This window comes from Hibiscus syriacus, unplaced genomic scaffold, assembly GCF_006381635.1.
Source record: "Hibiscus syriacus cultivar Baekdansim isolate YM2019G1 unplaced genomic scaffold, ASM638163v2 tig00111388_pilon, whole genome shotgun sequence".
NCBI lineage: Eukaryota > Viridiplantae > Streptophyta > Magnoliopsida > Malvales > Malvaceae > Hibiscus > Hibiscus syriacus.
This window is the reverse complement of record NW_024063076.1, coordinates 1,436,377-1,453,313: the sequence shown is the minus strand read 5'-3', so window position 1 is coordinate 1,453,313 and position 16,937 is coordinate 1,436,377. Positions and strand designations below refer to the sequence as shown.

Genomic DNA, 16,937 nt, shown 5'->3' with positions numbered 1-16,937 from the left:
AAAAACGGAGAAAGTTCTCCCTTAACCAGGAAATTTTCATTATGGAATTAAAAATAAAAAAATAGTCAATCAACAAGGAGACAACTTTGAGCTTCAAAAGTTTTGTTGGTAGACTGTAGGACTTAATCTTCCGCATTATATATATATATATATTCATGTTTGACTTGTTGTTGGCCATACTATCGCTCCAAGAGCATCACCATTTCACAGTGTGGTGTATGTGGGAAAAGATCAACTGCCATTGCTTTTACAGGTTGGAAAGGCTCTGAAAGAGGCATGGACTTGGCCCTGTGTCGTGCTAAACCAGCACTGCTCATGTTCCTCCAGCCCCGGTTGTCTTTCTTCCCTTTCTCAACTTTCTCGGGAGATGGTGTGCAGAGCTCAATTGCATTTGCCACTAAGCTTTCAGGATTGCAAGAAATATACCTACAAAACAGAGTGAGAGATGAATTTTGGCTGAAAAGGGAATGGAACAACCAAAGCATGAACATGAAAAGCTCACAATGGAAACTTACACAAGCCTGTGCAATCGAGCATGAGTTCGTAAAGCTTTGACCACCTGAATTTTCAGAAAACAATAAATGAGGTCCAAGATCCCAAGACAAGATGGATCCTATCTGATGAACCCATTTTTAGAACTATTTTTTTTTCATAAAAAAAGATAGATTTTACACATTAAATGCAGATAGAAGAGCCATGTCTAAAACTAAAGCCACGTAGTTTTCAGAGAATTCCAAAGTTTCTTCAAAATGATGCTATTTGACGGATCAAATGCAGCAATGGCATGCAGTTCATAATCATAGAGCTTAGAGGAATTGGAACATAGACAACTGCTGGTACATCAAGAACGCAATAATACTTACAGTGGGATGAAGTCCCATACGTGGAGGATCAACAATAGCAACAACATTTTTGAATTGCTGCACCAAAGAATTTCCATCTGTTGATATGGAACTTTCCTGAAGTTGATTTTGGAGCTCTCTTCCATTATTTTCTGAAGAACGGTTTTCAGGCTCTTGACATGAGCTCTCTCCATCATTATGTGCATTGGTTGTGCACGAATCTTTCTCTTCACAGCTTAATGTTCCTTTCTCACTACTTTCTAAGACACTTGAATGTTGATCTTCTTCTTCAGAAACATTTAGGTACTCCTTCAACAGAGACCCTATTACGTCCTCAGCCTGTTGCTCATAGAGACCACACAAGTAAAAAACGGAACAAAGAAATGCAGTTTGACAATTGACCCCCAACTTTTTTTTCTCTAAAATAAATGAATCAATCAAAGATAAAGTTGGAAAATCAAACCTTTGAACATATAAATCTACAATTTTTTATCCCATTAATCTCGGCATTCTTATAAGCATCTTGAACTGCAGAAGCATTCATTTCTATGCCAACAACCTGCAGATTTTAATGCCTAGAAAGTTCAATTACAAGGGAGAATTTGCTATGCATATACAGATAAACTGAAATCATAATCAATTAGTTTAGTACTTCACAATAACAACATTAACAAGCCTACAGCATAGTCACTTTTTACGTTGTTATACAACATGGAGCTCAATCTATGTCATATGATTCAGAGATGTAGATGCTGAAACAGGCACGATGAAGAATGGGAAATGGATAGTGTTATTACCATACCAACACGATGCGCTAATGTGAGTCCAATTGTTCCAGTCCCACAGCATACATCAAACAGCAAGGTATCAGGACCCAAACCAGCCCACTCACCAGCAAGTGAATATAATTTCTCTGCAGCAAGTGTATTGACCTGCAATACACAGTTGCCATTGCAAATTATCCAGAATTCTTATGAATGTTTCAACTAGGGAAGACAGAGATTGAGGCTCAAGGTCTTAACCTGAAAAAATGCCGTTGGAGATATTGAGAACCGGAGGTTGCTTATACAATCATGAATCCTTGCTTCTACAACATTATTGGCTGTCTCGAGCCCAAGACTGTTTTCTGTTTGCAGGATGCGTATTGATCGCAATGGAGCATCAGTTGGTGCCACATTCGATATTCCTTGATGATCCTGGATGAAAACAATGACCACAAAAATGAGTAATCAGAGAAGACAACATATGTCACCTGGCCCAGCTCAAGAAACTGCAATTTTGCAAGGGTGGAGAAAAGAATAATGATGGAACAAGTACCTGAACAACAAAAACTGTTAGAGGAAGAGGAGGAGAATTTGTGGCTGCACCCTCTGCAAATACTTGAGCAAGTCTCTCAAGCTCACTGGTTACTTGTGCATCATCAATCCCAACTGAACAAACCTATGCAATCAGCATATGAAAAACAAGTTAGCAGATACGTAGTATGTTGGTCATTTTAAACCCATCCAAGAAGAAAAACTTAGTCTACCCAAACAACTGAAAAGATAATGGCAGCTTGAGGAAAAAACATTTTCCCCTTTCATTCTCAATCAGCATTTCCACGCTTTGTTTTTACTTTATAAAAATATACCGCTAAAAATATAACTTGAAAGATGAGAAAAGTGCTTTCAGAATAGACAAACCTGAACAATGAGCATGACTTCTGAAATATTGGCCTCAAAATTTTCATCTGCAACCTTCCCAACTGATCTTCCTTCTCTGACCTTGTAGATTGAAATAGAATTTGAACATAAGATTAAACAGATTTTACCAGCAATTTGATTCAGTGCATTGGAACAAAAGGCAGCAATAATGCTAGTACAAGCACTAGATCAGTGGACATATTATGCTCAAAGCCATTGCATAAAAGAACATACAGTTAACTGACGCCAAAATCCTGTATTTTTAAATCTGTTCCAAATTGGTAAGCTTGAATGCTGCAAAAATTCCTGCAAGATTGAAGCATATTTGCAAGCAATTTTCGAAACATTTGGGCAGTCCACAGGTTCTTCAACAGCTGTCACACCCTTCCTGAAAGGATTCTTGTCTTTAGAGGCACAACTCTAGTTCAAAAGAAGTTCCCAAGCAGGTTAAAAGTCTTTACCTAAAATTTCCCAGCATGAACCCCACAGTCGGTTTACCCTGACGAGAATATCCAACAGAAAACTCACACTTGTTGCGGTATCCATGTACAATTGGAGATTCAATTATACCTTCTAGTTCACATGGAAGACCACCTATACAAATGGAGATTTTAAAAAACAATCATTTGAAGAAATGACCAAGTACCATCTAATTGCAAATTCAAATTATTACACTTTAAATATAAGTTCAATGAGAGGATTAGTTTTCAATGTGTTAAAAGTGAAAGCAAACCTCGTTCCTTAGATTTAAGAACCCAGTCAGGAAGTGAAACTCCGCTAGGACAAGCTTTGCGTGCATTTCTAGTCTGCCAAATAATAAATAACAATTAGCCAAATATAATTAATAATGAAAATCATAATAGTTAAAAACAGAACAAAGGTGAAAGTGTTTCTAACAAGTTTTTTGAGCATTTGCATGACAGAATTCTTCTTGTGCTCCAACTGATCAATGTAAGGCATATAAGCAAGGGGAGTGACTGCATCGCGTGCACTTTTCACCTTTGAGGTTGAATCATCATGCGCAGAACCGTCATCATTTGGCACACCATCTTCAACCTCATTTGAAGCATTTGAAACAATTGCATTCACCTTAACCAATGCATCTTCACTAGTCTGTGCAGCCATTGCTGATTTCACTTTCCTCTCAAATGATCGAGGAATGACGTCTGCAACCTTTAAACTCTTGTTGCCAAAAGTCTTTCCTTCCAGTACCTTTCACAGTGAAGAGATATTTGTATACCAGTCAGAAATTTATTAAGCACATTTATGGATCACTGGGTCTCTATATAATTGAAATATGGGATACCTCAACTGCACTTTTCAACTGTTCAACACTTTCAAAACTCACGAAACCAACCACCATGCCTTTCTTTTTCTTTGCAGATTTAAAAGTAATTCCCTAGAAGAAGAAAACAATTCATATGAGATACAAAGCAAGAGAAACTCTGCATAATTTCCGTTATAAATCATTGAACTTAACATCAAAGCTCATATAAGTCACAATTATCTGACTTCATCAAATTATTTCACTGAACTTTTATTATTAACAAATTATATCGCCTATGGTAACAAATTAGATCGGGGTGGTGGCCAGGGACGCATGAGGAATGGTCTTTGGTGGTTTGGCTACTACCTCAGCTGGATGTTTTGACTCGGGATTAGAAGAACTTCAAAGTCTAGCCGCTGCCGTCTTGCATTGGAGGAAGGCTGGCAATGTATTGCTCTCGAGCTGGATTCCACATTGGTGGTTAACAAGTTCAATAGTGAGGAAGATGATGACTCTACGCTGGGGATCCATATGCGTCCTGTTCGTACTAATTGTAATCATTTCTTAAGTTGCACTGTGTATTATTATGTAGAGATTCGAATCGAGTGGCTCATATATTGGCTAAGAGAGCACTTGATTCGAATGCATCTTTCTTCTTTGGAAGGGACTATCCTAAATTTCTCGCTCCTGGTGTAAAGAACGACTTGTTACCGAATTAATGAATATGAAGGTTGGGTACTCTTTTCCCTTTATAGGACCCCAACCTTGTGTTGGTAGGAGGGGTTTTTAAGGAGGCCATTCTTTTTTCAAAAAAAATAAAATAATGTAAAAGAAATATCCGACTAAATTTCTAAAAGAAATTAACTTTGTGATTTCGTGCGGAGTGGGGCATGCATTTTGAGCTAACAATTTCTGTAAGAATTACTCAACATTACTCAACGGAATTAAGATAAACGACTTAACGCTTACCCAATGAACTTTAAAACTGTTCATATGAAGACTAAAACCAATAAAACACTTACTTGTTCACTAAGAAACTTCCTCAAATTATCCGCATGCCATTTCCTTGGCAAATGCACCAAGCATTTACTCAATTGAGGGTCTCCACACTCTTCTCCATCTTCACCATCCATGACCATTTCCGTCATTATAACCTCCTTCTCCTCTTCTTGCTTCACTTCCAACTTCTCCCCATTCTCCCCTTTCATCGCCTTCTTTGCTCGCTCCGACGTCGGGTCCCACGTCTTATCGGGCCGCGAGCGGAGCTCCTCCTCGCCGTGGGCGTACCTGCACGTGCTGCCATGGCTGCAGGACCCATCTTGACGCCTGAAGTAAGAGCAAAGGGTGGTTTTCCACAGGGGGTGGGTAGACGAGTTCATGTTCGGGTCTTGGTCCTCTCGCTTGCGTTTCTCTCCAGGATTGGCGTCGGTCGTTGATAGGGGATCGGACGATGGGATTGCTTCGTGTAGAGGTTGGGTGTCTACTTGGGTTGAATCTTGGCCGTTGGATTGGGGGTTTTGGGTGGCGGAGTCTAGGGTTTTAGTTTCAGAAAGTTGGTTCTTTGGAGAAGCCGCCATGGGAGTTATCGCACTACTTTCCCTATTATGTAAGTTCAGTTTTCTGAAGTGACGAACGTGTTGTTTATGCTTGCCCTCTCTTAAGTTTCAATTTCAATTTTTTTCGGATTAACTACACGGTTGATCACTTATCTTTAAGTTTCATCCACTTTTGGTCAATGATTGTAAAATACATAAGATATAGTCACTTATATTTTTATTTAAACAAAATTTGATCACCCGAGCTAACTTCTGTTAACAGTAGTTAAATATTTTGATATATTCACACATTTGGTTCATGTTAGTTATATATTCTCTCAATTTAGTCATATTTTTAATATATTAAAATAAATATATATTTTAAATGAAAATGAAAATAAAATATTTTTAAATTAAGTTAATAGTAAAATATATTTAATAAGTTAATATAAAAACATTTTAAGTTAATATATATAAAATTATATTATATATAATTTGAGTCATGGATACATGGTTCATAATTTTTTTATTTTTCTTTAAATTATATTATTTTTAAAAAAAAGTTATATAAAAAATTTCTAAATTTAAAAGTCTATAATATATATAATCCACACATAGAGTTTAAAATTTCAAATTATATAATTGAAATAAAATATTAAAATTTCAAATGTTTTGAAGTTAAAATAATTTAAAACGTTAATGTGAAATAATTTAAGAAATTAAGAATTTAGAATGTTATGGTGTCAAAATTTAAGAAATTAGGATTTTATAATGTTAGAGTGAAATAATTTGATGATTATAAATAAAAATTTAATATAAAATAAATATAAAAAATATAATATATTGGGTATCGGGTCGGAGGGTACCCGATTAACCAATATTTTGTGACTCATGCTCGACCCAAAAACCTGGTAGGGTTGCCGACCCGGAAAATCGATATTTTTATTATAAATACATGATATTTTTAACTGGGTCGACAGGTCAGCTCAATCGGGTGTTGTATTTTTTAACAACCTTACTAACATAACGTGTGGTATCGTTTGATTTGAGGATTAAATTATTTTAATTTATTAAAAGTATGACTAAATTGAGAGAATATGTAATAACATTCACCAAATGTGTGATTATATAAAAAATATTTAATTGTTGTTAACGACAGTTAACTTGGGGTGATTACATCTTAATTAAATAAAAATGAAAGTGAACATGTCTTAATTAAATAAAAATAAAAGTGACTATATCTTATGTTTTCTGAAATCAGTGACTAAAACCGGACAAAACACAAAGATAAGTTACCATCCATGTAGTTAACCCTTTTTTCTCCAGAAAACCCCTATTTATTTGCCGATCATTTCACATATTTTAATATTACTTTTAATGATAGTCTACCACACACATTGTATACGATAACATACTATTAAAATAATATATCGAAACACATAATTAACTAAATGTATAGATTATTTTTATAACATTATAATATATTATTTTATAATGATTTTATATATTTTTATAGAAATGTATAGATTATTTAATTTTTTTAAATAAAGTGAAAAATTAATCTTTTAATTTAATATTGATATAAGCAAATATTAAATTTAGTATAGTAAAAAAAATCACACTATAATTGAGTGACAGCTTTCGATCATTAATTTAAAGTGTCTCGTATTTAAATTATATAATTATTGAAAAATATAGATTTTGTGGTGATATCGCTATATAAGTTAAATACAAAATGTGGTAATCCTTATTTAATGACTAGTTTAGTTTAATGTTTAAACGATTTGTTTCTCATGTAAGAGTCACACGTTCATTCATATTTGGAGCAAGAGTGATTTCTATTACGGGTGTGCAAAAATATCTTATCTGATTGATCCGATCCGATATGAATTTTCAGAGATCCAATTTGATTTTTTTCTAGATAATTCAGATCGGATATCTGATAAAAAATTTGGATATCCTATAGATAATTATAGATCAAATCATAATATATATTATATATTAAATTATGGATTAAATTTATTATTATATCTTGAAAATAAAATAATAATTATTAAAATATTAAAAAAACTGAGGAAACTGAGGATTGAATTTCAAGTATCATTGCTGATAGTCTAAATTTATAGTTTTTTTTATAAACATGAGGGTTAGAGTATTGTTTTATTTAATTTTATAAACATACTTTTATATAAGATATTTACTTATTTTGTTTTTAATTTATGTTGTTAAAGTATCGATTGAATTTGGAGAAATATAAAAAAAACACATAGTATAAAATAAAGAAGTATAAGTTTATAATATTATAATAGTATTTTCATTTTATTGATATTAATAAATGTCAATAAAAGTAATTAATTTCTAAATGCAATTCATTTTCTTTTCATTTTAATTTGGTACTATTTATCAGTTGTGATTTGATTTATTTAAAATCTTCATGAATTGCAAATTTGAATTGTTCAATCATCATTTTATTTAATATTATACGTATTATATTATTTATATAAATTATAATTTTATTTTAAACATATATGTATGAATCTCGAAAATCTAATAATAGCTAATTAATATATTTTTTATTAAGCTAAAGTGATTACAAAGTAATATATATTCTAAATACTCTTAACCATTTGATAATGAATGTTCAATCACCCTACTGCAGTTACTGATGTTCGAACCTATAATCTTTGAGAACAACAATGATTCTTTAAACCACTAAGATAAGTTGATTCGTCCAGCTACTTAATAGTATATTATTAAATTTGAACATTTTTAATATATAATTTCTTAATTATGACAAATAAATTCGACTTGAATTTGATAGTATTTAGTTTAGGGTTTTTGATGCGATTCATCTCACAAAATCCACCCTTCCAAACCACATTATTTTTTCCTACTTCTACTTTAATTTTATATCTCCTCTAAATTTCTCACATCACTAGGTCTGGCGTGCGAATAGTACAAATTACCATAACGAATAGTCCTTTTTCTATTGATACTATAAAACAAGCAAAATTAGAGCAGACATACAGGGGGAAACACTCCCATTTAGTGAATAATAGAGTATTTCTTTATTTTGTAATTTTAGCAACTGGTTTAACATTCATTGTACTAAATAATGTGACGGCCTAATCCACTTTGATCTAAAGAGCGATAAGATAGTACATCACACAAAACCACTAAAGCAGTTAATTCAAAAAAAATCTTTTAAAAACAATTATAAAGACCAATTTAAACACATCCATCATAAACGTGAAATAAAATAATAGAAATTGAGTTTATAGATAGGGAGCCCCCAAAATACAACCAAACTGATTTAAAAGTGTCTCAAAATATAGTTACAACTCAACTACCAAAGGTCCATATACAATACATGCCCTCTACAATATACTCAAGACGTACTCAAAAGATGTTGTCGGTCTGAAAAGCGGACTGCAAGATATGCTCCTCCTAAGAACCTACGCACGGAAACAAATTATGAACGTTGAGCTCACAAGCTCAGTGTCATGTCAATAACCAAACTATACTACATGCATTCATCTACATGCACATGCTAGTAAACATAAATCTTAACTTACGAAGATGCTAAGTTATGCATACATGCGAATGTAGACATCATGATGCAGTCGGAGAGTTTCGTTACATCTCAGAGATACACACCCCTCTAGCTTACCTAGGGTGGGATCTGGAATTTCTACATTGGAAACATTCACCCTATCAACCAACTCCATGCGAGTACTTAGGGCATCTACGCCCTATCAACATTTAAGTGCTTTGTGTACTATCTAGGACATGTCCAAACATTCTATCATACAAACGATCATCTTATAACTAGAGTACCTCGGGTATCCTAGTTGTTTCCCGAGCGTCATACAAGGTTAGTTTTATTGACTTCATAATTTATTTACGTTTCTAGATGTAATTATAGGCATAATAATGTTCTCACTTGGAGTCTTATTTATGGAGCTTGAATGGCCTTGAATTCCCGAACTATCATACTTGAGATGAGAAGGATTTCTTACCATACTTAGGACGAGAGTATCAGTATTGGCCCTACAGTATCGATAATGATCTATAGGGGACCGATACCAAAAATAGCTTCGATGTTGAACAATTAAATGAGTGTCAATACCCTTATTTAGGGTATCAATACTTTCACCATAGTATTAATAATCCCTTAAGTATCGGTACCAAAATAAGCTACTAAAATCCTAAATCTAAAAACAATATCAATACTATCCTGAGAGTATCGAAACCTGACTCGCAATATCGATACTCAGTGGATAAATATCAATACTTACCCTTCCAAAACTCCCTTATATCAAGCTAGTTGATGAATAGTATCAGTATTGTCCTTTCAGTACCGATACTTAAACCTAAAATTGTCATGTTTTAGGCACAAAAATGCAACCTGATTCTACCTATTTACCCCCTTAAAGCCATTAGTTGATGTTTAAATATTATGTATGTGTATAGAGGTTCTAAGAAGTCATTTTTCTTGCATAAAACACTTCCAACTAGAATCTACCATGAACATGCTTAATCAATGTTTTTAAAATTGAACCAGACCTTAAACCGATATAGATGGTTCACTGGTTCAATCGTGGTTGAACCGGGTTGAACCGGTTTATATAAAATAATATTTTTTTTAATTTTACATAATATTCAAAGCAATATTATATATATATATAACACTTTTTTTAAGTTTACAATATTAAAAGGTATAAAAATATCACAAGTTATAACATATATAAGTTAAATGCCATAAAATCAAGTGAAACAAAATGATTCAAATCAACTACAAAATAATATTTAAGGTGTTACGCACACTAAATTCTTAACTAATGGATTTAAAACACTAATATGCTATTAATATATACATATGTACATTATTGTGAAAACAGTAAGCATAAAACATATAATATATATACATTATAAAGTACACATGTATGATATTAAATGGGTTTAGTGGTTTACACATCTATAAACATATAACACGCATATATATACGACATGAATGTTAACACATAATCTGAACTCATATTTGCATAATTATATAACTTAAAAGCCTATAGATCATGATTCCCGACCCTCAAAAGCGTAGCCCCATGCTCCACTATACACTTTTGCCCATGCTCCACCTGCCCATCTCTTACTCATACCTTACACAAATCAAGGCAAAAAGAATTGATAACCGAGGAGCACATAAAGGAAGTGGGGGGCCATATATTATGGGGGTGAAAAAATATTTAAGGGTTAATTTGTTTAATTCGGTTAATTTTGTTAACCAAATTCCAAAAAAATTCTCAACTGTTCCCCGACCGAACTAATTCAGTGGCCGACCGAATTAACCAAACTAATTCGGTTTGGTCGGTTAATTCGGTTAAAACCGAATTTGAACACCTCTAAAAAAGCATAACAAACGACGTCATTTGGTTAAATTTAAAAAAAATAGAACCGGCGGTTCACACTGGTTTTGCTGGTTTCTAGCCAGTTCACACCGGTTTTACCGGTTCCCAGCCGGTTCATTACAAAACTAGTTTTGGAAGCTGATCGGACCGGGTAGGCAATTGGTTCCCGGTTCAACCGGTCGAACCAGCCGGTCCGGTCCTGTTTTGATAACCATGTGCTTAATATTTCATAAACTCGTGCTAGCTAAACAAATGCACTAAATGACCCACAATGGTATAGGAAGGTTAAAAAAGTGTTACCTTGATGTCCAGTAGTAGAGAAACGTCCCCAAATTAACCAAGGGCTAATTTCTCTTATAACACTCTAATCTAGTCTGACCCAAAGATCAATGGATCATGATGTTACAAGGGACGACCAGAGTGGCTAACCCATAATTTTTCTTTAAAACAATTGTAAAATACCATATAAAATCCATCCAAAGTAAAATAAAATAAAAAGTGATAATTCAAAGTTTACAAAATATGGGGAGCTTTCAAATCATCCAAAACAAATACACTGGTTTAAAAATCAAAATAGAGTTACATCTGAATACAAGGGTCTACAATAGTACATGCCCTCTAATAAAAGATCAAAAATTACTCTAAAGTCTCTGCTAAGCTGGAACTACTGGCGACGATAATGCTTCTCGACTGGTCTCCTAAGAACCTGCGCACGGAAACACATTTCGAACGCTAAGCTTATGAGTTCAATGTCTCACTAATAATTGTACTATACTACATGTATTCTCTAAATGTGTATACTAGAGGCATAGGTATGAAGACATGGGAATCCTGATATAGGTATCATTGTGCGGCTGAGGGTTTTACATCTCAGAGCTCACACACCTCTTTAGCCTTTCTAAAATACCCTTGGTTATTTGGGTGAGATCCAGAGTTGTATCGAAAACATACATCCAATCAACTTACTCCATCAAGTATTGGGGCATATACGCCCAACTGGTGACTGAAGTGCCTTGGCACTGATTGAGATATCCAACTGTACGATCGTATCTGCTAAAGTAACTTGGGTGTCCTGACTGTGTCTCTAATGTCAAACAAGGCTAATTTTATGTTATCCTAGTTGTTGTTGTTTCTAACTATTTTGAGCTTATTACTATTCTCACTTGTAGTTTTATTTCATGATATTCTGGTGTTATTAGGTCTCTCAATTCTAACCTTTAAAACCCTTGAGTTTCTTACCCAAAACTATTCGTGGGTATCGATACTAAGCTCCTTATTATCAATATTGGCCTCTATGTATCGATTCTCATCTCTAGGTATCGATACTGCTGATTTGTTAAAGGTTGATAACAAATGGTTGATATTGATACTCTTATACTTCTGGTTTGGGGTATCGATACTTTCTTGAGTACCGATACCAAATTTGTCTTCGATATTTTGAAAAATGCCTAAGTATCGATATCCTTATTGGGGAGTATCGGTACTCTACCCTTGGTATCGATACTCCCATGAGTATCAATACAAATTTAGCTATTAGAACCAGCTAAGTGAACTCGGTATTAATACCACCTTACGAGCATCAATACCTCGCCTACAATATTGATACCCATTGCATGAGTATCGATACTTATATGCCCAAAAAACCTCTTTGTTTTTAACACCTAAAGAGTAATATTGGTATTATTCTTCTATTACTGATACTCGTACCAAGAAATACCCTATTTTAGGCACGAAAAATGCCACTCTAACACTTTTAAACATCCTATTGAGGTTATCAAACATTATTAAAGATTTATGTATGAATTTAGGGGTTATAAAGAGTCCATAAACATGCTGGAAAACATTGATTTTTGAGTTATACCATGAACATGCTTCATAACTCATGCAACCTACCAAAACACATCTAGTAACCTATATGTGGTAGAGTTGAGTTAGAAGTGAGTTACCTTGATTTTCAAATATGATGAAAGTGCTCAACCAAACACTAGCTTCTCTTTTCCTCTAGACTTGAAGTTTTCTCCAACTTCTCTTGCTAAACAAAAATCAAGTATAAAGATTACTAACGTTTTTAGAGGTCAAAATCTCTAAAAAAATGAGCTGAAATCACTTAGGTTTCTAAAACCCCCACTAAACCCACTTTTAGCTACCTTGATGAAGTATAGAGATTAAGGGCTTGAAATGAATCTTGAGATGAGTATGATATGGTTCTTACCTTTAGAATATCAAACTAAGCTTTCTAGTTCACCAAGTTGTCACCTTTGTCTAGGTTATTAAAGAGGAAGATGAAAGCTTTTGGGAGAAGAATATGACAAAAAAAAGTGGGGAAAATGAGAAGAGAGACAATGTGAGATCATCCAATAATTAAGGATTTTCAGTTCAAAGATAAAATGGTATAATTACTCTCTTGGTCACTCTAGCTTTGGTTGTAGTTTAAAAACACCCATTTTTCTTAACATTGGGCCCAAACAAGCCCAAGTTAGTGCCCATTTGGTCCAAGACTTTATAAAATGTTTATGGATTTATTCTAAAGCCCATTTAGGTTAACCCAAAACTCTTAACCCGAGATTTGGGGCGTTACATCTTTTTTTCTTTGGTTTTGGAACTTTCTTCAATCTTTCTCACTAACATAACATGAGAAAATGAATTACTAACTTGATTAAGAAACTAAAATAAGTCTAAGAACACTTTTCTAAACTCATCTTACCTAAAAAGAACTAGAATCCTTAAATTTCTAAACCCTCATTAAACTTCCATCTATGATTATTGTGACCAAACCTTGAGACTGAGGGATTAAATGAAAGCTTGAGGCGAGTAGATTTTGATTCTTACTTAGAATTCCCAAAATAAGCTTGAAGGTTTGTCAAGTTCTCACATTTACACCTTGTTTGGGAGGAAGAAGAAGAAGAAGATAGGGATAAAAAAGAATGAAAATGGGGTGAATAGAGAGAGTGGGTAAAATATAATACATCATCACCATTAAAACTAATCAACTTTTGGTTTAAAAGAGGAAATAATGTCCCTTTTAGTCCTCCAACTTCCCTTTAGATATTAAAATGGTCCATATTTCTACCATTTGGGCCTAACACAAGCCCACTTCCATTCTTAACTTGGCCCAAGCCATTCTATAAGTTTATTGGACTCGTTTTAACGTTCTCAGCTTAGTCTGAAACTACTAACCCGAGATTCGAGGCGTTACAACTAAGCTTCATCAAGAATTTAAATTAATTAGATAACAACTTGCAATGTTTGATTTAAATCCTAGTGACACGTTTGATTGAGATTAAAAAATAATAAAATGTTGATATTTCATTTTGCTATTTTACATGAAGAATATAAAAAAATAAAAAATTATTTAATTTTATCTGAAATATTAAGGTTGAAATTATAAAATATTAACAATGAAATTGAAAAATCAGTGAAACACTAGGGACTGATTTTGTTTGGAAAATATAAAAAATAAAAAGAGTTTATTAGATTTTTTTAAAATATTAAGTTATTGTAAAAATAAAACATAAGATTGAAAAATTAACGAGACATTAAATATTGATTTTATTATTATTTATAACAAATAAAAATTTATTTAAATATAATTTTTTTATTAAAGTATAACATATTTTGATTCAGCTCAATGGTTGGACGTCTAGACCTCTATATAACAAAATATTGATAACTCATTTTGCTACTTTACTTGAAGAATATAAATAATAAAAATTATTTATTTTTTATGAATATTAAGTTTGAAATTATAAAAAATTAATAATAATTTTTTTATTATAAAAACATAATAAAATTTGCTTTAGCTCAACTCAATGGGTGAACTTCTATACCTCTATACAAAAGGTTTAGAGATCATTTCTTACCTTACTATTATTTATATGACTTGATTTTTATTTTTATTTTTACTTGTTCAATAATATGATGCGCGTATTACTATAGTAATGTATCGGTTAATTAAAAATATTAAAAAACAACATGCTTACTCCTAACAAGGAGATAAAAAACGACATATAAATTAAAAAAGAGAAAATAATTTCAGTGACCGAAAACGCCTTATAATATACGATTTTAACCAATTTTTTTTGGATTTGCGAAAATGACCAACAAATTCGCAACGCGAACTCCAATTTCGCAACTCAGTTTTGAAATTCGCAACGCGAATATGTAAATCACAACGTGAATATATAAATCGCAACGCGAATTTGTAAATCGCAACACAGAAGTCAAATTCGCAACACATAAGTCAATTTCACAAAGCGCGTTTATTTTCGCAAAGCGAATTTTATTTTCGAATTCAAAACACAATATTAATTTCGCAACACAAATGTAAACAATATAATCGCAACTCATAACCTAAAACCTTAAATCACAACTCAGTCTCATCTTCATCTCTCACTCTCTACGGCGACATCCGTCCCCATATCCGATGACCCCCCTCTATCTCCATCTCTCATAGCCACCCTCACAACCATTCACGACCACAAATAAAAAATCAACCATCGAGGGTTAGTTTTTTTAATTATTTTTATTTTGAAAATATTGTATTATTATTAGATTTTTCATATTTAAATTGATGATAAATTTACTGGTAATTTCAATATATAGATTAACCATTTCACTTAGATTGCTTAGTAAACTCATTTGTTTGCTGTCAATACTGCTAAACTGTTTAGTCTTTAACCCTGTGAAGTTAGTATTTGTCTTTTGGTTGAAGTAATGAAATTCATTCAAGTTTCAATTTGCAGAAGAATAGTTTTTGAAACTTAAATTCGCAACACGAAAATCGCAAATTTTCATTTTCGTGTTGCGAATTTAAGTTTCAAAAACTTCTATTCTTCTGCAAATTGAAACTTGAATGAATTGCATTACTTCAACCAAAAAACAAAGACAAATATTAACTTCACAGTGTTGCGAATTTAAGTTTCAAGAATAAACTACTACTCTTTATGTTGTCCTTGAACCTGCACTAAACCTATATGTTGTCCTTTTAAATGTGATATAAGTGCTTACTTCTGGAATGTTATCTGATGCATTATGTGAACTATGATAGAATAATGACTTGGGTGAATACCGTGCTAGTTTGAAACATATTTGCCTATATTTTCCCTGTTTAATATCATATATGTTTATAATGTATAATTTGTAGTTTTTGGTATATCTAACTTGGTATGTTTATTGTTTTTGTTAGGAAATTTTTTCGGCTTTATTGACTTTAAGGAATAAATTAAGCCTAGCCACTACAATTGCGTCGACACTTACACATGTACAAAGGAATTTGTTTGAGAAAACTTGTTTCGGGCCATGGCTGAAAGTACAACATCCAGGTGGAGATATTATGCTGACCTATTTGTTTCTTTAGACCATGACTAACGATCTACCCGAGAGGATACAACGTGGTGATGAAGAGATATGGTTTCATTTTCCACCGGCGTATACTTGTTTTGGGCGGGAGGAGTTTTGTTTAATCACTGGTCTACGTTTCGGATGACACGATGAAGTAGGTCGGTACACTAGTCATATCGCCCGCCCATCATGGTTATTTCGGGTTTTTCCCGAGCTGGCAAAGGTGAAGCCCAGTTTACACGTCGACGATTGTAAAAGATTACTTTTTAAAGGTGGTTTTACTCAGATTGATGACCTTGATGTTGTCCGAGTATGCATTTTATTACTTTTGAATGCCGACTTTTTAGACAAAGAGGGCAAATAATCTATTTCTGAGGATTTAATATTATTGGTAGAGGACCTAGATGCATGGAACGTGTTTCTATGGGGTTCATATCTATGGAAAGCTACCTGAAAAAAGTTGTCAACTGCCTTTGAGAACCGTCGTAGTTTGTGTGGCCATGGTTCCAAATATACTTTGGTAGGCTTTATTTGGGCCTTTAAGGTAAGAATTTCTATATAATGTTTCCAAAATTATAATTAATTATTTAATAATTACTAAAATTAGTGTTTGTGTATTATATTGTTTGTAGATTTGGATATTTGAGGCTTTTCCCAGCATGCGGACATATGTCATCAAAAAGTCAAATGATATTCCTAGGGCTATTACCTGGAGAAGGATCCGACTGTTGGATTGGGAAGATTTAATACCATATACGACGATGAATGATGTAAGTTAACACAAATACTACCATATATAAACAAGTTATTACTAGTAGACGTTTGACTTTGTTTGAGCTTTTATATTGTTATGAGGCAAACTA

At 33.0% G+C, this 16,937-nt stretch overlaps 1 protein-coding gene across 1 annotated transcript; it reads right to left on the bottom strand.

Moving 5' to 3' along the window:
* LOC120160057 (zinc finger CCCH domain-containing protein 24-like) lies at positions 1-5,445 on the bottom strand. The gene is made up of 14 exons (XM_039170515.1): positions 4,814-5,445; positions 3,831-3,923; positions 3,422-3,736; positions 3,258-3,330; positions 2,986-3,118; positions 2,759-2,912; positions 2,525-2,605; positions 2,160-2,282; positions 1,865-2,038; positions 1,640-1,774; positions 1,306-1,401; positions 864-1,181; positions 516-559; positions 1-426 (listed from the first exon to the last, which is right to left on the bottom strand). Exons 1-14 carry the CDS (start codon positions 5,366-5,368, stop codon positions 180-182), a joined length of 2,541 nt encoding a protein of 846 aa, XP_039026446.1. The 5' UTR covers positions 5,369-5,445; the 3' UTR covers positions 1-179.
* Positions 5,446-16,937: the final 11,492 nt, after the last annotated feature.